Source organism: Diplotaxodon limnothrissa, linkage group LG9, assembly GCF_057381915.1.
Source record: "Diplotaxodon limnothrissa isolate DT_005_m linkage group LG9, D_limnothrissa_male_GT1.1, whole genome shotgun sequence".
Taxonomy (NCBI): domain Eukaryota; kingdom Metazoa; phylum Chordata; class Actinopteri; order Cichliformes; family Cichlidae; genus Diplotaxodon; species Diplotaxodon limnothrissa.
This window is the reverse complement of record NC_140604.1, coordinates 34,174,809-34,195,574: the sequence shown is the minus strand read 5'-3', so window position 1 is coordinate 34,195,574 and position 20,766 is coordinate 34,174,809. Positions and strand designations below refer to the sequence as shown.

Sequence of the window (20,766 nt, the reverse complement as noted above, 5' to 3'; positions counted from 1 at the left end):
CTGATGAAACACCTGGCGACGCATAGCGTTTTGTTAAAGCCGAGAAATGCGCCGTATTTGATAGCTTGCTGCGAGACTTCACACCGAGCACATCTACTGTGGGTGTGGTGCCTGTTATCAGACCCGGAGTTAGCAACATCCCAACATCCGAAGAGGAGAGTCCTGGCCCCTAGCCCTGCCAGTGTAGCAGAAATGATGAGGATGATGATGCAGCAGCAGCCGTTCTTCTCTGCGTGAGTAGCTTAATGTTGTTCGTGTGTAATTTACGTTGAGTAGGCTAACCACGTTATTACATTAATGCAGGTAAGGTGAACTAGCAAACATCATCATAGCTACATGCGGCTGTCTTCTTGTTTGATGGCAGATACTCCCTTCACCCTGGCCAAAAAGGCTAAAATGACCAAAGAAAAAGTGGAAAACAGTTAAACATGAGAGGTTTAGGACAAAGTTTGTGTTTTTTCCATTGATTAAGCACTGCTTCCAGCCAAGAGTGATGCCATATATGCCCCATAGCTGCAGAAAAGGCTAACATTGTTATCTTTTTACAAAAAACAGCTGAACATGAGAGGTTTTTGGACAAAGTTTCTGTTCTCCATTCTTTAAGCACCGGCACCGTTTCAAAAGTACCGGTTTGGCACCGGTATCGGATAAAACCTAAACGATACCCATCCCTAATTTTGACAGACAGCAAACTGTGATGAAGAAAAAATAAGTATAATAAGTATTTTGTACAGACAAAAGTAATCTGAGTATTTTATTGACTGCATGTATCCATTGTGTTGTCATAGATGGTATTTTGTCCCTGTTAGTCTACAACTTGGGAAACACTATGAATGCTGTGATGCAAAAGTAAGAGTGTGATCAAAAAGTTCCAGAGACTGACCTCTAAAAATCGGGCCCCTGATTTAAAGTCCCAGCAAACATTTTGAAATTCAATAACCATCAGGACGTGTTCTCTCTACGTCTCGTCATGGTTGGAAGAAAGCTCCAGAATAAATGTTGTTGCGATGTCGGAGATAAAAACTCACTGTCAGTTTGAGGTGTTTATTTAATGTTTAATGTTTCCTGGACGTCAATCTGTCTGTAGTTCAGTTTCTGCAGATGTTCCAGGGACTTAACATCAGGGTTTCAAACATCTTTCCTGGGTTTGACTGTTCAAGATCATCGTCTTGTGAACCTCAGGATGACTTTCAGTACAACATCTATTTTTAGATCTCTCATTCTGTCCCGTTGTACCTCTATGATGCATTCCAACAGTCTGACTCCTCTCCTTTGGACAAATTCTGTTGCACAGGTTTGGTTGTAGCCGAAATCTCAGCTCTCATCACTACGAGCTTCCTTACACAATTCAGGTCAGTTTCTATGCAGGTTTTCACAGTAAAATCACAGAGTGCACAGTAGCGAGCTTGGATTATACTCTGTTGTGGACACGTACAGCTGGAGACTCGATGGCCGAGTGATCATTCCTCAGTAATACTTCTTTTAGGTTCGGTGCCTGGGCACATTTGTAGTTGGTGCGCGTTTTTTTGCATGGGCACAAAAATCAGGCAGGTATGTTTCACGTCCGCTCAGACTCTCGCATTCAAACTCGTCAATGGACAGTGAGTGAGTCACGTCACAGGGACCCAAGCGAACCACAAATGTGGAAACTATAATGTCAGAGATGTCCTGGAAGAGATCTAAAAATAGCAGCGGTGCTGGGAGCTTCTTGGGCATTCCTGAGAGGATGACTTTGAAGAGGAGATTGCCAAATTTAAATCAGGGAAGGGTTTCGCTTGTGATGGACCTGCTGTCTGAACTCTTTAATCACACTTCATATCTATTTTTTACCCTTGCTGTGTAAATTCTCCATGTTAAACATGGTCTATGTTAAATGTGCAGTTTATGTATAAGAAGAGAATGATTCAGTATTTCTCACTGTCAGCAGTGTCACAGTTGTTGTCTTAGTGCAGCAACTTCCCACTATAAATAAAAGAGTGAGAGACACTGAGCGACAAAGAGAGGCACAGAGAGAGAGAGCGAGAAAGAAGTTCAAACAGCCTCCGGACAAATAATCAGCCGTGGCTTTTGAACCTATACACACACACATACACACACACTCAGAGATGTGTATGTTTAGACGCTCACACTTTCTTCCAGTGTTCTGGGCAAGTGGCACACAAAGTTTATGATGCACACCATACATATGCATGCACTGAGTCGGAAATCGACCCACTCCCCCGTCTCTCTCACTCCGGGTGTTTTCCGCCTAGCCGTCTTCATAAATGACACTGACGTTTTTATCTGACTGTAGTGGCCTGAAGGGGAACGAGAGGGAGAAATCTTGAGTCACCGAACTAACCAAGCAAAGATGAGACAAGAAACAGAGTTTTATTAACACAATCGGAAATGGAGAAAGAGAGAGACATGCTTAAAGCTTCAGGATTTCATTTTTGAGCACTAGAGGGCAGAAAAGCAGCAGAAGATGATATAAAGTAATCAAAAGAAAGTTTTAGCTTCTTTAGATTTTTTTATTTGCAAATTACTTAGTTATCTCTGCTGTGTTGCTTTATCATTATTTTGAAAGAAACTGCTTGAATAAAAAGTTTTCTCTTTCTAAGAAGCTTTTATTTTGAAATGTAAGAAGTAAGTGTAGCTATTTATTGGCTCATAGCTTAACACAGAAATTAAGAATTGTGAACTTAAACTGAAATTAATTAGGGAAAAATAGTAAGAAAAAACAAAAAATAACAGAGTAAGAATTTAAGAAATGCTAAAATGTCTGTTACTTTTTCACGGGAACCTTTTCTGCTAAGTTCCTGCTCTGCATTTCGAATATCTTCTTGGATTCTCTGAAGTAGCTTTGCATGATTCCTAGTTCAAATTCATCCTTATTTGTCTTACTGGTGCTGTTGTAGCACACATACACTGTATAGAAAAATGGAAAAGTTCCAGTAATGTCCACTTGAGGACATTAGTGGATCTGCAAGTTTTCCAACCCCAGACGTTGTTGGTTGATTGCAGCCTGTCAGCTCATCTTCAGTTGGAAACAAGTTGTTTAAGCTTCTGCCCCTCCCTTTAAGCCAACTTTCTCCTGATTGGATGCCCATCTTAAACTGAAGATTTAAATAGCTGGTGGATGGAGCTTGCTCACAGCATGGGCTGCGACCTCATTACTTATTAAATTATAAATGACAGAAAAGCAGAGGACGTCCCCTTTATTTCGATCATGTTTTTGTTCTTTGCACAGTCTGAAGCTACTTTGTATTTATGTGTAGAAATGTTGTTGTTTACTGTGTAACCGAACCCTGTAGATCTCAGTGTTGGGTCTGATGGCTCAGTACATCTCAGTGGACCACATCACCACCATGCGTGTGCTGAGGACATTAAGAGCTCTCCGTCCTCTCCGGGCTGTGTCCCGCTTCGCTGGTATCAGGGTAAGAATGAGCTGCGTTCACCTGCAGCTCGACCGACCTGAGACCTGCTGCTCGGTGCTGGAAATCATATGTGTCGTGGCTTTAAATGTTTCTGGGTTTGATTGGGAGGTGATGCCATCCTGGCTTTAATCAGAGGTGATATCTCAGACTGTTGTGGATACAGGTAGTATGTTTAACACCTAACCATCCCTTTTACAGCTAAACATAAACCCTGAAGCTGTTTAAAGCAGTCGTTCAGTGATCTGCACATCCATCTCTATAAGCACTCAGTGGCTTATCAAAGTGTCACAAAACAGTCTGCTTTATTGTCTTGTTTTAAAAGCCATGGATCACTCAGGACTCACTCGACCAATCAATAAACACATTTATTCTTTCTCATTTCTCCGGTTCTTTGTGCTGGCTTCCTAGAAGAGTCTGTAAAATAACCATTTCCTTGTCTGCTTGCAGCTTCACCTGAGAAAGGTTTCAACAATGATAAAAAAAATTGTAGCAGTGAGTCCTTCGTCATGAACTCAGTGATCACAAACCATCACCCTTCCTTTTTCAGGCATCATCATTCAACTGCAGCTTCGTCTCCTGGATCAGAACTTTCTCTCACTTTCCCTTCATTAGAATAGAAGTTAACTGTCCTGCTTCTCTTTTCTTTCCCTTCCTCCTTCTTCTGTCTCTATATTCCTGTCCCTATCTTTTTCTGTCCTCTCTCTCTCTCTCCTCCAGGTCTCATTGGTCAGTTTGGTAGCCAACACATTGGGTTATTCAGACTTAGCAGCCATCAAATCCCTGCGGACGCTGCGGGCCCTGCGGCCCCTCAGAGCCCTCTCCAGATTTGAAGGCATGAGGGTAAGAGTCAGTATTATCAAAGCAAACACATCTGGGCATCAATGTCGAGAGTCCAGCTGAATGTCAAAGGATTTAGTGCACTTATGCTTTAATTTATCACTAAAAACGGGAAAAAGTAAAAGATCTTGGGTAAAAAAAGAGCTTCTCCTCTACATATATTTTCTTTGCAATTACATAGTTCACATTAAATATACAAAAAAAAGTGTGTTAAATTTATAATGATCAACAAATTAGCAATTTTTCAATAACATAGGCATTGGCATTTAAAATAGACGATAAATACAAATTTCAAAATAAAAGAGATATAAGAGAATATATATATATATATATGTGTGTGTGTGTGTTTGTGTGTGTGTATACATATATATATATATATATGTGTGTGTGTGTGTGTATACATGAAGGTATTTGTTGTAGATTTTCTGCCGTGCTTGGGATTATTGTCCACTTTCATCTCATCTGTCCATTGGAAATCCAGAAGTCTTGTGGTTTGTTCAGGTGGAGTTCAGTGTTTTTCTGATGTGCTGTAATGGACTTTAACATTTAACATGCTTACTGAGGCCTGTAGAGTTGAAGATGTAGAAGCAGAAGGTGAAGCTCTTGGGGGTTTTGCAGTTTCTTTAAGATAAGATGAAATAACCTTTATTAATCCCACACATGGGAAATTTATTTTGTTACAACAGAAAGTGGACAGTGCAGCATTGCACGGTCTGACCTTGGGTTGATTTTCAAGTAAAGTGGCTTTATTGTCATTTCAACCTTGTGCGGTGGTACAGTACACAGTGAAACGAGACAGTGTTCCTCCGGGACCATGGTGCTACATATAACAGACAATCAACGCTGGACTACATAAAGTGCGAGTGTCCAAAAATTGCAATTATTTGCCGAAAAATTCCCATCTGGGAGGATTGTGGCATTGTGTTAACTCATACACACTTTTATGGAGGAGCTCACACTGATGATCATCAATTAATCAAGTGTATTTCATCAGCAGCATGTGGCTTCTTTTAAGTCCTATGGAGGTAGTAAGGATGTACTTTTACATGACTGTGTACTGCTTTCTGATTGGTGAGAAAAACGGATCAACAATGGAAAACTCATCAGGGATTCATACCGCTGCATATTATTGATCTACAAATCAGAAGAAAAAAAGAAGGGCAACTTAGTTAACAGTTTGTGCAGGCTGCCCGATGGCTCAAAATTTAGATCTATTAATATATGATTCAAATAGAAAAAAGTAACTGATCTATCAATAAGTTAAATTACAGTAAAAGCAATAGTAAAAATCTATAATTTATTGTATAAACTGTTTTTACAGTTTAGTACTTCTCCATAAACAGATCACAGTTAATGCTTCTGAATTAATAAATTAAACTTAAACATTTAAATTTACAAAAAGAATGTGTAATACAGTAGCTTTCTAAAAATATTTTTTCACGGAAGATATTTACATCATTCGCCTGTAATTCACACATAACAGCAAATTACTGTAAAGTAAATGTATTATTACAGCAGTTTTTATTAGTGTAACACAGCTAATCTGTTCTCTGGAAAATTCTAGAATTACTGACTGAACTGAATTATTTAGATATAAAGGAAGATAAATCAACTAACTGAAGTGAGGACATGTTTGTGCCCAGGTGTGTTTGTAATGAACATCCCCTCAGTGTTTTCTCACCGTGTGTCATCCTATCATTTCTTATCTGTCACTTCATATTAAACTTTACTCTCTGCTTCCTGCTCTCTGACGGGTTCATCTTCTTTTGAATTTAGTTCTTTCTTTCTTTTTGCTGTGTTGTTTTATTGCCTCCTGTGAATTTGATGTGTATTTTTTCTGATTTCTCTTTCATGTTAACTTATGTCCATCAGCCTTTGTGAGCAGGAGACAAATATCAAGTTACTGTTTGTGTTTCTGTCACCAGTATTACTGTGAATAGCACAGAGTCGGTGTCCTGCAAACACAGTCTCCTGAAATGAGGACGAATGTTCCTGACAGCACACTCCTTTCACTTACATTCAAATATTAGCCGTAGCTGTGGGTAAATATTTGGAAACCACGCCCCTGTCCTGCAAAAAGACTAACGTCAGACTTTAATGACAAATTTAGAAAACACAAAACTATATTTGGTTCATAGAAAATCATTCTCACAATTTTGATTTCAATTCTTTTGTGTAGAAATATATTTCAAAACATGAAAAACAAACATAAAACTTACAAAACTAAGTAAATGGGCAATGTGAATGGTGGGAATTTATGAGGAAAGCTTTTATGTATCAAAGCTCTCACAAGAGAATATGTGGCCTTATAATGTTTAAAAACATGGAATTAATTTTGGGGTTAACATAACAATTATTTAACACATAACATAATTGTTTTTTTATTAAACCTAAAGAATACTTGAACTCTTCGGTTCATCAAACAGCAGCTTGGGGTTTGCAGGAGACAGACTCGCTCTCTGGAAGACTAAACAGATGATTTTCTGTGTTAAATTTAAAAATGCTCAGCACTCAGCATCACATTGCTTACTCAGCAAGGCATTCTGGGTATAAAAAAAACACAAGACGTAAATGTGCTTTGTGAGTGCAGATGAGGACGACCAAACACACAAGCTGACTCACCGCCGTCTATAGATCTGCAACAATAGGAAGCAGGACGGTGGATTTCTCAGAAAAATAAAAATCACATAATGAAGGAGAACCGAGTGATTAATGGCACTGCATTTATTTCACATGGGAGCAGAATTTTCTACTTCTTGCATGTCAGGACTCATCAAGTAATTGGCGAAAACAGTCATGTGAGTTCACACTGCCTTTCCTTTTTTATAAAAGGCTGATAAAATAAATCAAATCATGACGTACAGGATTCAACCTAAACAAGTCACACGAGCTGCATGGCTGGTTTCAAACCAGTGGACACTGTAAGGTCAAAGGCAGAATTTAGCGGGTGAATCTAATCAGCATCATCAACTTAAATATAAATTAATGTCTGCTAGATTTGATGTAACCTAGTAACAACCCTAGATATAAGCAGCCCGATACTGCATCACTGTAATCTTTGTCAGAACACTGCAAACTAACCACTTTAACCTGCACTGAACTGCATAGTATCTGTATGCAACCCTTAAATAAAACAAACTTCAAGTACCTTCAAGTCGGGTTTGCGTCACATAAACCTCTGTGAACATTATGTATAGATCCACTGTCTGATTTTAAAACTCCAAAATGAATTAGGACGTTCAATGCCACACTTAAATGTAACTTAAAGAAGTTGGGATTTTAAGGTTGTAAAGAAATGCTAGCAAATAATTCCAGAGTGTAAATCAACATAAACATGTCGGATGAATCTACTCAAGAAATTCACATTTTTAAGTGTTGAAAAATGTCAGTTTCTTGAAAAAAAAATGAAGACATACAATTAAAAACACAAATGATTAACTAGTAAAATAATGTCACATTAATTAAATACTGTATGTATTTAGAAACTGTGTTCTCTCCCATATTAGGCCTCAGTTTCACAGGCTGGCGATCTGCTGTCAGCATCAGGTTGCTTGTGAAAAATGAGTATTCTCAGACTGGTTGGGGAATGGTTGCTGGAAGTTGCTGGCTGTTACTGTATGAAATCGGTTGCACAATCATGAAAAATGCCAGCTTTACTGCAAAGGGATAATCATTTGCCTTCAAAGGTGAACGGTTTCATTTTGTGGTACATCTGTTAGTTTCAGCGAGTCAGGATCTTCCACATAGAAGACCAAGAAAAGCACTGTATACCTCTTTCTGACCAATTCCACTTAGCAACAGCAAGCAACAACTCACCAACTGGTCACGAAATATACTTTAATAAAGCAACCGATGGTTACTGTAGTGATTTACAACTCTGCAGCCTTTTCTCGACCCAACGTCGAATTTAAACTGTCACTTTTTTCCTCTGTCACATCCGACTGAAAGACAATAAAGAAGGTGGACGTAGCCTCCGAGTCCACAAAGTGAAGCAAATAAACACTTTCCTGATGAGTTTATTAGGGGTGCAACAATACTTGTATCGGTATTGAACCGTTCGATACAGTGCTTTCGGTTCGGTACGCATATGTATTGAACAATACAAAAAATTTTATTTATTTTAGCAACTTTTCTTCTGACGATGCTGGCTGTGCTGAGAGCTCAGTGGATCTGCGTTCGACTACTCCGCCTAGGCTGGACTGTCGAGTGCAGATCCACTGAGCACAGCGCAAGCTAGCAAGACAGAAGTTAAGCTCTCCTTGCAACATGGCAAATTGAACCTCCCCCACCCTCATTCAGATCTGGCGTTTGGAACTATCTTGGTTTTCATGTGACGTATGACCCTGAAGGTAAGCGAGTCATGGACAAAAGTAAAACAGTATGTCGGATGTGCCACGCAATGCTCAATTGGTGGGAACTAGTGCGTTAGCGCAGTTAGCTCGTTAACGTGTTGACGCCGTCCAGCGGTAACTCGTTAAGGGAGTTTTGCCGCGTTATGGCGTTAACGTCATTTTAACGAGATTAACGCTGACAGCACTAGTGGGAACACAACGAATATGACTGCACATTCACAGCGACATCATCCTAGTGCAAAGACAAGTGGAAGCAGACAAAAACAACAAGCACGCATGCTACAAACTTTACCCGAGTCATTTAGACAGCCGTTAGCACAGGATTCTCCTTATGGGGACCTGATATGTTTAATATGCTGCTGAGAATATAACCCAGAAGAAGCGTATAGTATAGCTTTTATTTTGGAAAGAGACATTTCTCTGTAATAAACTCTCTTTTCCAAAGATGACTGATTTCTCCATCAGATAGATTTTTTTTTTATTATTATTTTCTTGTTTCAGCAACATTAAATTTAAAAACTGTATTTTTGAGCTAAAATATATATTTATAATTTTAATAAATGACAAATTAAAAAGGCATGAACATTTTTTTGTATCAAAAAAATATTGAACCATGACACCAAAGTATCGAATCGAACCATGAATTTTGTGTATCGTTGCACCCCTAGAGTTTATAGGCTTGGTCGCTCATCTGTAGTCATATTGGGGGGAAATGAAGTCGGTTTTGTACATTTTGGTCCATGAAAAGTGTCACAAAGGAGGATTATACACTTTCACAGTCAGATACACCAATCACTTGTCACCAGTTTTAAAATGCCAGTGCTCATCTTGAGGGTTCAAAACAGGACTTGATGAACCAATGGGTGACTCACAGTTTACATGTCCATCTTTTATACTGTCTATCATCCAACTGCATGGCGTGCTGTGTTGTTAAAATTAATGTGTTGGTCAGGTGGTCATTCATTGTTGGCAACACTGATGTTGTCTGGTCTAACTCTGGTCTCTGATCAGTTTCTGGGTTCATCCATCTGTTTGAGCATGTTGATTTTGGTTTGCTCCGCCACCACCTGATCAGCAACACACTGAAACCTTAACATTTACTGTAACTAGAGACCACATGTAAATGGTTTGTCTGTACGTATGAATGCTGGTTTCCGTGCAGGTGGTGGTCAACGCTCTGATCGGCGCGATTCCCTCCATCATGAACGTGCTGCTGGTCTGTCTCATCTTCTGGCTCATCTTCAGCATCATGGGCGTCAACCTTTTTGCCGGGAAGTTTGGCCGCTGCGTCAACAGCACGGGCCAAGTCTACGACGCTTCTGCAATCACCAATAAGTCGCAGTGCGAGACCCACAACGACACCTCGACGCACTACTGGAGCAAAGTCAAGGTCAACTTTGACAACGTGGGTGCCGGGTACCTGGCCCTGCTACAAGTGGTAAGATACTTTATGTTTACTTATTGGAATCAGAGACTTTTATGATCTCCACTTTTTTTGTTTTTGGCTTTTCAAATTTGTACTTAGATTTCTTTGGTTTCCATGAAAGATTTATTTTCAGTTTTTACTGGTCAAACGTGTGCCAAGGTTCTCTCTTTTACTAAGGTATAAAAATACAGATGTACACACAGATCCTGGTTAGTTAAATAAAAGAAAGCTTCTAGTAGCGGCTCTTTGGCCAACATTTTCACGTTTGCATTAATTTAATAAGGTAGCCAGATAATTATGATGCACGGTGAATATGCACAGACTTATCATGCATAATGAGGCCAGAATGGAAGTTTCCCACATTTCCCACCGCTGCCTGTGCTTCTGTGCTCAGTAGAGAGAAAAAGTTGGAGCACTTTTTTTAAAAGCCATTTTCACAGTTGGCAAAGAGAGATGCCAGCTTGGGGTTTTGCTGCACAGTGAGTCATGATTCATTATGTGACCTTTCACAAAGGTCACTTTTAAGTTGTTATTAGACACCTAAAAGCACCCCCAGTGCTTTATTTATGGCGTGGGTCGCAGCTTTCCTTGCCTACTTTGTGTTTTCAAAAAATGCATTCAGACCCAGAGACCTGGAGAGAGTGACACGACAGGAAATGTGTAGGATGTTTTCAGACTCGCCACGCCAGCCGCGGTTCTTTTACTCTTTTTATATGTCCTGTTTGAAGACGCGTTCCCTGGGAAGTTCTACCCCCTACAGATCTCAGTGTAGCTGTGCAAAACAATCACTAGCACACACACACTGAAACAGGATCACGAGGCAGAGCCGCAGATGAAAACGAAGAACAAAATTCTGTCATTGCGGCGCCTGTGTGAAGCTTTGAGGGAAACAAACAGGTTCGAGTGAAGAAATCGAGGCACAAAGTGAAAAATCCTCTCCTTCAAAACAAATTAAAGCTGAGAGTCTCCTCCACATGCCGTAGGAGGATTGACTTTTCCGCTTCTCCCGTCCCTCTCTCTCTCTCTTGATCTCGTCTTTTCGTTTCATCAATTTGTCGCCTTAATTTTCCTCCCACACCTGTTCTTCATTGCTCTTGCTTTTGTCTTTTCCACTTGTCCACTCTGCCTGCCTCTCTTTGTCCTGTTAACGTTGCTGTCGTTCCACAGCCTTCTGTCTTCTCTGTCATTTATGAGAGCAGTTTTAAACCTCACATTGCCTACAGTAAGTGGCAGGTACACAAACTGCAATTTGAATAAGTAACACATAAGCTGTGAATAACTGGGAGGTACTGATGGGAAAAATAATTGAAAATCTGTTGGGAGGTTATTATTAAAAAAAATAATACCTCTCACGGTCAGTCACAGCCGTTAATCTTCATCTGTGTTTCCGGACATGAATTTATTTAGAGTCACATATTTTTGATTAGTTATTTCCAACGAACAGGTTTTGTTGTTGGCAGCGTTTTCATGCATGCACCTCACTCTGTCTGTAAACATGATCAGTGGAAAACCATTGAATGAATTCTTTTTTGTAAACATATATTTATTGAATTTTGGTTTCATAAACATCAAACACTTTAAACATATGGCAGTAAGAAAGCAATAAAAACACAAGACACTCAAAAAACAAAAACAAATTAAAAAAATTATACTTAAAAAATTAAATATATATATATATATATATAAAATAAAATACAATAAAAACAGTAGAGGTTACTTTATACATTCCCAAATTTAGTTACATATTTTCATTACCCCGCTCTCCCTCCAGTTCCTCAACTTCCCCAGTCTTTAATAGCTCCAGAACAACACATCCTCACTCCCGAGGCGTAATATATTACGCTAGGTGACAAATCGTCAACATGTTACGCTTCTGGGCAACCAACAATACATGGGCTGCAATACATGGCTGAACCGTGTTTTACCGCGAGAGCGTCATTTGACTGTATTTCACCCATAACCTGGCATGTACCATAACAACGCCGAAGGTCGCCTTTCGCATTCCTCAGGAACGCTGCGGGACGTGACAAATCATCAGGTTGTTACGCCTCGGGAGTGAGAACGGGCTGTCCAGAAACATCTTCCAAATGTATGAAAAATTCTAGTGATCTTTTCCTAACCACATAGGTCAGCTTCTCAAGAACTAAACTTGATTTTACATTATTTAACTATTGGTCAAAAGAGGGACCAGTTGAATGAATTCTGATAAAACTGTGGGGGGATGTAGAGTGGACTCTTAACAATGGATTCAAATTTGGCTGACATCAACCGAGGTCAAAGTAAAAATATTTTTATAGAGCTATTTCACTATATTTCTTACTGCCATTGTTTGTGACACCACGTAGGGCTGTGCGATATGACCAAAATCTCATATCCCGATATAAGAATTATATCGTCCGATAACGATATAAATCACAAAAACGTAACATTTTCTGTAAATTCTGTGAATCTCGGGCAGCTCGACTTGCGGGAAGTGTTTCCAGCTGGGCGCCATGTAGCTGGAGTCGAGTGTTTTAACTGATGCATGAAACGATACATTTTTAGACATAAGTTGTAACGGACGCCGTTTTCTTTGTGAGTATTTATTACACAGCCTGCTGCGGGGAAAAGCCTGTTCTAACGTTTGAGTCTAAGGTTTATTTTTTAGCACCTGACGGCTCTTTTTTTACTTCTCATCCGTAAATAATCTGCTCTTTCACGTGATTCAGTTTATTTTGAAAAGTCTCAACAGGATCTTGAGCTTTATTGTGAAAGGTTTATGTGGCACATAAATGAGCGGACACGCGATGGTGTTACCGTCGTTGTTGCTAACGTCAACACATAAAAACAGGTGCTTATCCGTCCGTAGTGTGGTTATATTAAATATAAGAGAAAGAGAGAACTTTAAGAAATGAATATAGCCACTACAGTGACATCAGAACCATGAAAACATATTGCCGTAAACAGTTTATTTTGCGACACCACGAAACAAACGATAGCGTAAAATGAAACGATGTTTTTATATCGTCATCCGATATAATCGTTATATCGAACAGCCCTAACACCACGTATCATTATATGTGAGGATCAAATCACACATCAGACACATACAATGTTCCAATCAATTCTTTAAAATGTATTTACCACTAAACATTTAAACAACTGTTGCAAATTCATTGTTTAGACACAATAAATATTTTCCACTTTTATAAGGCAAAAAAGGTCCATATCTGGAGGCTGCAGAGATTTGTGGTGGAGCAAATCATTTGGCCCACATGTCAGAGACGCACGTTTAAGTCAAATACAGCACAGATTTGATGAAATAAATATGTCTCCTAGTTCAGTTTAAGCATGAAAACCACTGGGTTAACTGTCTGCGGCTGCGTGTCACTTGCTTGTTTTCATAATTAGATAAAAATGACGTTCTGTTGCTGTTACTCCAGCTTTTCAACAACACTGTAAGATTTACTGCACATGTAACTAAAAGTCCAACGCAGGTACATAATGAGATATGAAATGAAAAGCCTTTATACTTATTATATTCAGGATACAAAGAGACTGGCAGTGGCATGCCTGCCTGGAGCATTAGAGTTAGAACGACAAACTTCACATGATGATATAAAAGAATTTACGATGAGTTTCTTGCTCTTCATCCTTTCGCTCTCTTTTCCTTTTCTGCTTTTCCATTTCTTTCTTTGCCTGTCCCTCCTTCCTGTCTCTCCATCTTCTGTTATTCAACACAACACGGACAGGGCAAAATACTGCAACTACAACTCCATTTCCCCCTCCGTCCTTTATATCTCTCCATCACCTTCCTTGCAAACCTTCATTTTCTTCTCTCTATCTCTCTGTCTTTACTTCACTCACTCCTTTTTCCTTCGTTCTCGCTCTCTGACGCCCACCACGGGAGTCCTGAGAGCCTCCAATCAATCAGCGTCTGAGAGGCTTTTATTTTTAGAGCGACTTCAGCCAAGTGGGAGAGAAATGCAGAGATGGAGGGAGGAAAAGTGCACGTAGAATTAGAAATATTAAACTTAAACAGCAGTGAAAGAGAAGGCGAAGATGGAGATAAAAGGACGGAGAGGTTGGAGTCGAGGGAAATGTGGTGGATTTCACAGAGGAGGAGGCGAAAGGACCATAAAAAAAGTTGTGGAACGGCGTGCTGCTGCTTTCACCGTCAGCCTCCCAGAACTTAAGAGTTGCCAGAGTACGGTCGCCTTGGCAACCAGTTGCTCAGCACATCTCTGTTTTTGGCTGGTCGGCGCGGCAACAGTTGGTGGGGGCAAACCTTCTATTAGCATCTGGAAATATCTCCACACTGCAAAAAGTGATGCAGACACTTTACTGAGATTCTGAATCCAGTGTGTTCTCTCAGTTAATCATCAATAAATAATATTATACGATATGTATGATTTTTAATGGTCTCCTGTTAAAATTCAAGTTAGCACAGCTGAAAAGTGTCACTTCACGCCATCACCTTCCCCAAAATAATGGGTTGGCACCGCTTCCTCGTGATGTCAGTGAAGGTGCTGCTTCTCATCAAAGTCACTGTGGAGATAACCCAACAGCACTCAGCACGAAGCTCTCCATTTACCGCTCAATCTATGTTGCTTCCTCACCTACAGTCACGAGCTCTGGGTGGTGACCAAAAGAGAGAGGTTACAGATACCAGGGCCAAAAAGGACTCTCCTTCTACCTGTGGCTGGGCACTCCCTTAGACACAGGGTGAGGAGCTCAGCCATTTGAGTAGCCCCTGCTCCTCCACATCTAACGGATCCAGTTGAGGTGGTCTGGGCACCCGACTAGGATCAAAGACGGAGTGACCAAAAGATAATTTAAGATGACTGTGTTACGCAGCTGGCTGTCAGTGGTGGGATTTACTTCTGACCGGGCGTTGTTTATGACGGAGCAGCTCAGTTATGGAGACTCAGCACTGCGCTTCAAAAACCACACAAAATAATGTTCAGCAGCCACCCGTAAATGTCATCGCTGACTTTTTAACATCCTTTTACAGCGTGAACCCTTCTCACTGACAGCCCATAATAACAACATGTGGTAACCCGCGGTGACAAGCTGATTTCAGGTCTAAATGTGACAGACAGCAGGTGCCCACTCAGACCAAAGTATCCTGTTTCCCTTCTTTCTTCTCTGTTCCCTCCATCTCACATCCTCTCTCGGCGAGGACAGAAGTCCCTAAATGGACCTGTTGATCCTTCATTGAGAAAAACGCAGCAGCAGTACTGCTCTCTGCTAATTTTCTGATAAAGCAGGAGGTTTGCTTCAAGACCCTTTTTGTTCAGTTATTCTCTTGAGTGGAGGAAATGTGCACAACGTCGCCTTGGTGACGTGGGAACAGAGAAACTCGCTTGACATCCCCAGAAACAGAAAGAACAGGAGCTGTGATTTTTTTTCTCTCTTTTCTATTGATAAGCATCTGAAAAGTAGAGAAGAGATTTTATTTAAAGCTGCAGTCTGTGCAGCTAATGGCTGCTTAAAGTAGGCGGTCCGTTTAGCACATTAGCATTGAGTGTAGCCTCATGTAGCCTCATGTAGCCTCATGTAGCCTCATGTAGCCTCATGTAGCCTCATGTAGCCTCATGTAGCCTGCAGGTGTTGCGAATTGTGATTTTACTAAACTGAAAACATGAAGTCAGTGCAAACGGCTCAACCTGAAATCCCAAATCAAAAATGCAGCCTTCTACAGCTGAAGAGACCAAACACCCCCGACACCCCCTTCCCTGATTTTGCACATGCACTAACATCTGCCGCAGATTCCCACCACCCATTCCTTTTGGATCATAAAGCGAGGACAATCACTGGATGTCTTCCCTTCATGTCAGGTTCATGTAAAGCACAGGTGTCAAACTCCAGGCCCCGAGAGCCGGTGTCCTGCAGGTTTTGATCCAAGACAGCTGATTTAAACGGCTAAATGACCTCCTCAACATGTCTTGAAGTTCTCCAGAGGCCTGGTAATGAACTAATCATTTGATTCAGGTGTGCTGACCCAGGATGAGATCTAAAACCTGCAGGACACCGGCCCTCGAGGCCTGGAGTTCCGCACCCCTGATGTAAACGAACATGTTTCAGTCCTGAGTGTTCAGCTAAGTTATTCTTGCCTCTCCCAGAGAGTCATCTCGGACTTTTAAGTCTCGACATCTTAAAGTCTTTCACATGCAAACATACATACATCGGGTCAGTGGGTATCAGCCTTCTGTCCTCAAAAAACTGAATAAAATTTGTACTTCGATCACAAGTTTGCATGAACATGAACTGAATAATTGTCTCTTATGGAGTGGGAAAGTTGTACATCTCCCTACACTAAAGAAATCAGTGGTTCTGTCTCGCTACAGTTGGTAAGGTTAAAGTGACAACAGTTAACTCATTTCTGTGATTTTGTTTGGTTTCAAGGCAACGTTCAAAGGCTGGATGGATATCATGTACGCAGCGGTGGACTCGAGAGCTGTGAGTAACGACAACATTTTGAATGTGCACGTGATTCTGAATCTTTTCACGTTCTGAATAGAGTAAGATTCAAAGTGAGTTCAGCATCACTTTTAGCACCTCCTCTGGACATTAGAGGAACTGCAGGTTTCGCCACTTCAGCGTCATCTTTAGTTTTCTTCTGTGGATGTTGGCGCTCGATTAGGACTGGAAACAAAAAAGGGTCAAATTAAAGTTCAATGAAAAAGAAATCTAAACAGATTGATATGATGTTGTGTTAATAACTGATAATGTCTTTAAAATGTCAGATGTGAACAGGATTAAAGGTGGAACAAACATTGAATACAGTCAAACTGAAACTCAGAAACAGATCCGTGTGTTCCCTGAACAGGTGGAGGAGCAGCCTATCAAGGAGATCAATCTATACATGTACCTGTACTTTGTCATCTTCATCATCTTCGGCTCCTTCTTCACCCTCAACCTGTTCATCGGTGTCATCATCGACAACTTCAACCAGCAGAAGAGAAAGATAAGTACCACGGCTGACACCAGCGTCACACATGGCACAGGAAATGCACGTTTACTTTCTACAGCTTCGCATTTTAAATCAAAGCAAAAGCGTCTGAATATATATTAACAGGTTTGCAGGTTCTTTGTAAGAACATTAGATGGCAACCTTAAGTCTTATAAAATAACATAGATGTTGCTTGGTTTGTTTACTTAGGAGGACAGGACATCTTCATGACCGAGGAGCAGAAGAAGTATTACAACGCCATGAAGAAACTCGGCTCCAAAAAACCTCAGAAGCCCATTCCCAGACCGATGGTACCGACACACAGCACGTCCACCTTAAAAACAGATTCAGTTCTACATGATACGTCCAGAAATGGTTTCATTGGTATTGTTTCTATTCAAACAGATTTTGAACACTCAGTTTTAATTAACAGTTTATTAAGTATGTTAAAGTTAACTTTGTAAGGACAGAAGCGTTTTTTATTATCAAGTCGAAGCTGAATGGAGGAAACTACCTTTAAATATGTATGTAATCATTCCAATGATGATCTAAAATTAATTTTGACCACTTTTGCTTTTTTTCAATTAATATTTGGCTGCAAACACAATAGTTAGGTTAGTTATTAGATTTCACTTTTCCTCTGTACACCACCACAGTGGATTCTTTCAGCTTTAATTTGAGGGGTTTCACAAAAGTGTTGCTTTAACTGATTAGGAATTACAGACATTTTCACACACAGTGTGAATTAACTGGATAATTGACTGGCCAGCAGTCCTGTGGCCAGTGAAGTATCAAAGCGTTAAGTTTGTATTTTATAGCTTTTCACTTTAAATTTAAATATCAGGCCGTGAAAGATGTCGATGGAAGTGATGCCATCGTTAGGCTGGAAAGACAAAACAAGACGAGTCAAACTTTTAAGAGTGGCTCAACAAACAGTCTTAAAAATGATGACTGCACTGACCAGCTCAACAGTACCAAAATGCCCTAAAGGACAAGAGAAGTGGATGATCACAGAATTCTTTCCTTAGTTAAGAAAAACAATTTGACAACATCTAACTGAATCACGAAAACTCTAAAGAACGTACGAGAGCCATAATCAAAGTCTTCAATTTAAAAAAAAAAAAACATAATAAAAGATGCAAACCACTGGTTACACTCAGCAAGGTCTGATTAGGCTTCGACAGAAAACATCTGAAAGAGACAAGAAAGAAAGAAAAAAAAACCTAAAGACCGAAGATGAATTTGTCCCAGAATGATGGGAAGAGAAAAAATGGCAGTTTCTCAGGATAAGAGAAATTGAGGAGAAATCAGAAATGGGATCTTCTTAAATGGCAAAGTCAGTCTCCTGATCTCAACTCGAGACAATGTTTGCCCAGTTAAGACCCACAAAGACCCACAGCTTCTGGTGATGGTCACAGTTTCTAGACTTCAGGCTGTCATTAAATGCAAAGGAGTTTCATCCAAGTATTAAAAAAATGAAATCTGAACTTGGATCACATCATAGTGATCCAAGTTCAGATTTTCATTTTTTTAAGAGTTTTTTTAAGCAAAATTAGAAAAATTGTGCCACTGTGCAAACAACATATGAACCCAACTGTTCAATAGATTAGAGATTGCGTCCTGTGAACATCTGAAATGTGCAGGAAGCGTTGTTGGGAAAGTGTATGACAGATGTAGCTGTAGTAAGACATGTATGTCATCTTCAGTTTATCGACTGGCCTTCAGAGGAATGTTTGACTTACCAGCATATCAGAAAACAGAGCAGCCTCTCACTGAAGAATCTGTTTACTTAAAAAGATCTGGACCATTAATATGAGTGTACTTCACAGTGACGCACAACATGCCCTTTATACCTGATAAGAGATGTTATGATATACACCTATAGTATACCTCTGTATGTACCTCAAAATTCACCTGAAGATCAGCTTCTACTGCTCCAAGAATTTAGACGAGCCTTTCTAGGAAACTGATAGTTTATGAGCCTTTTTTTTTTCAGTTAACTGCTACGTTAGTGGGTGCATAATAAATGTAGCCACAACCACACTTTCCATTTCAAGTAATCAGTACCAAACTATGCAGTAATTATGTTTGTATTATACATCTAACCTCTTACATTTCTAGGAAAAGAAAGAGTTTTTGTGGAAATTGAACAACATGAAATCAAGTGTTTTTGTCAAGGTTTTCTTTTTAATCACTAATCATTAGCTAAACTGTGGCCGGGGCTCAACAGCAGTTGATGTTGAGTTTAAAAAGCAATCTAAAAACTTCTATTTTGTAAACTTCTAATTAATTTAAACTAAGATTCAAGTTTTAAAACATTTTCTTCTGATATTTATAAAATTCATATAGTGGAGTTTCTTGTAACTTGCCTGAGAAGCATAAAGATAAAAATATAAAACTATGCAGTGAGCTAATATATCTAATGTCTGCCTGACAGTTATCTGTCAGCAGGATGGCCATCCGGGCAGTCTTGATGTTTATCCTGCACAAAGGTCATCATTGCTCACATTACAGCAGAACTGCATGAATCTTGCTGCTGTGTCACGCTCCAGCTGTTTACTAACATCAAAGTAAAGAAGGCGACGGATGACAAATTCTCCACGTTCTCACGCCCCAACCATGCACACGTACAGAGATTCCTTCAGTCCTTTACTTTTGTAGAAATGTAAGTGTAGAAAGGTGTTAGACTCCTTATTGGTGCATGTAAACACAATAAGAACAATAAGTCAAGTTTAGGATTTGTTTCAAAAACATACATGATACACATAAGCACAAATATGGGCGTCCCCCTGAGTATATGTCTGAGCTGGTACACTTTTAAATCGCAGGCTGTTTTATTTACATCAGCTGAGCAGCAGCTGTCAGCAGTCCCAAGAACCACGCTCTGAGACACTTGAACTCTCCCCCTCCAGATCGGGTCATCGACCCTCTCCAACAGTCTTCAGATCTAAAAACGCACCTCATCTGAAGGTCTTTTTCAGTCCAGGTTCAGCTTACAGGAGCGTCTCAGCATCATTAATCAGCCTGCAGGTTCCATGTCCTCTCAAAGTCCATTATTCTTCTTAAAACTGAATAATTAAATGGTCGCTTTCCTGTTATAGCAGCAAGAAAAGCATCTAATAACAGAATAATACGATAACTTATTAAAGCAGAATAACTCTCAGAATACAATAGACAGAATAGAATCCCCAAAGTAGAATTACTCAATTAGAAATGAGATTCTCGAGAATTTGTTAGAGTTAAATGTCTCTATAAGGGAGAGAACAAAGTAGCTGGTAAAGAATAAGAAAATCAAATGGAAATAAAATATTAACTTAACAAGTACAACAAACAAACGTGGCAGTATAAAATGAAAATAAGATGTGCTTTTTGCTGTTACGTTTAGCATCATTTGCAGTAAATTACCTGCGACAAACCTTCGGACCTCATGTTCACCTCACTGGCACACACTCTCTCTGACTGAGTCACCATGCCAGGCTGGTTGTCTTGTTGAGAGGATGGCGATTAATTGCAAACCTTCGCCGAGCTCTTTGAGAGGGATCCCAGTCAGGTTGCCTCTCTCTTCTGCAACCTCTCAGAACTCTAAACTTTTGGGCAACCAAAAAGTGAATACAATCACTCTCCAGCTACCAGTTTTTCCTGCTTTAGTGTGACTGAAGGCTAAGGTGTCCCTTGCATGAACGTCTGTCACAACCCTGTGCAGCATATTAAAGAAGCTCGGCGCATGAAAGTGTCAGATTAAAATTGAAGTCTCAAATTAGAGAACAGATTATTCTCGTCTGGACAGAAAGTTGTTGAATT

The 20,766-nt window shown here is 39.9% G+C and overlaps 1 protein-coding gene across 1 annotated transcript in view; it reads left to right on the top strand.

The window, feature by feature from the left end:
- LOC146625992 (sodium channel protein type 3 subunit alpha-like) overlaps nt 1-20,766 on the top strand; it is a 206,402-nt gene that overhangs the window by 180,199 nt on the left and 5,437 nt on the right. Inside the window, exons 25-29 of the mRNA XM_085363113.1 lie at nt 4,134-4,256; nt 9,768-10,043; nt 16,419-16,472; nt 16,843-16,980; nt 17,172-17,276. Of these exons, the coding sequence (XP_085219239.1) occupies nt 4,134-4,256; nt 9,768-10,043; nt 16,419-16,472; nt 16,843-16,980; nt 17,172-17,276 (696 nt within the window). The remainder of the gene's footprint in view (nt 1-4,133; nt 4,257-9,767; nt 10,044-16,418; nt 16,473-16,842; nt 16,981-17,171; nt 17,277-20,766) is intronic.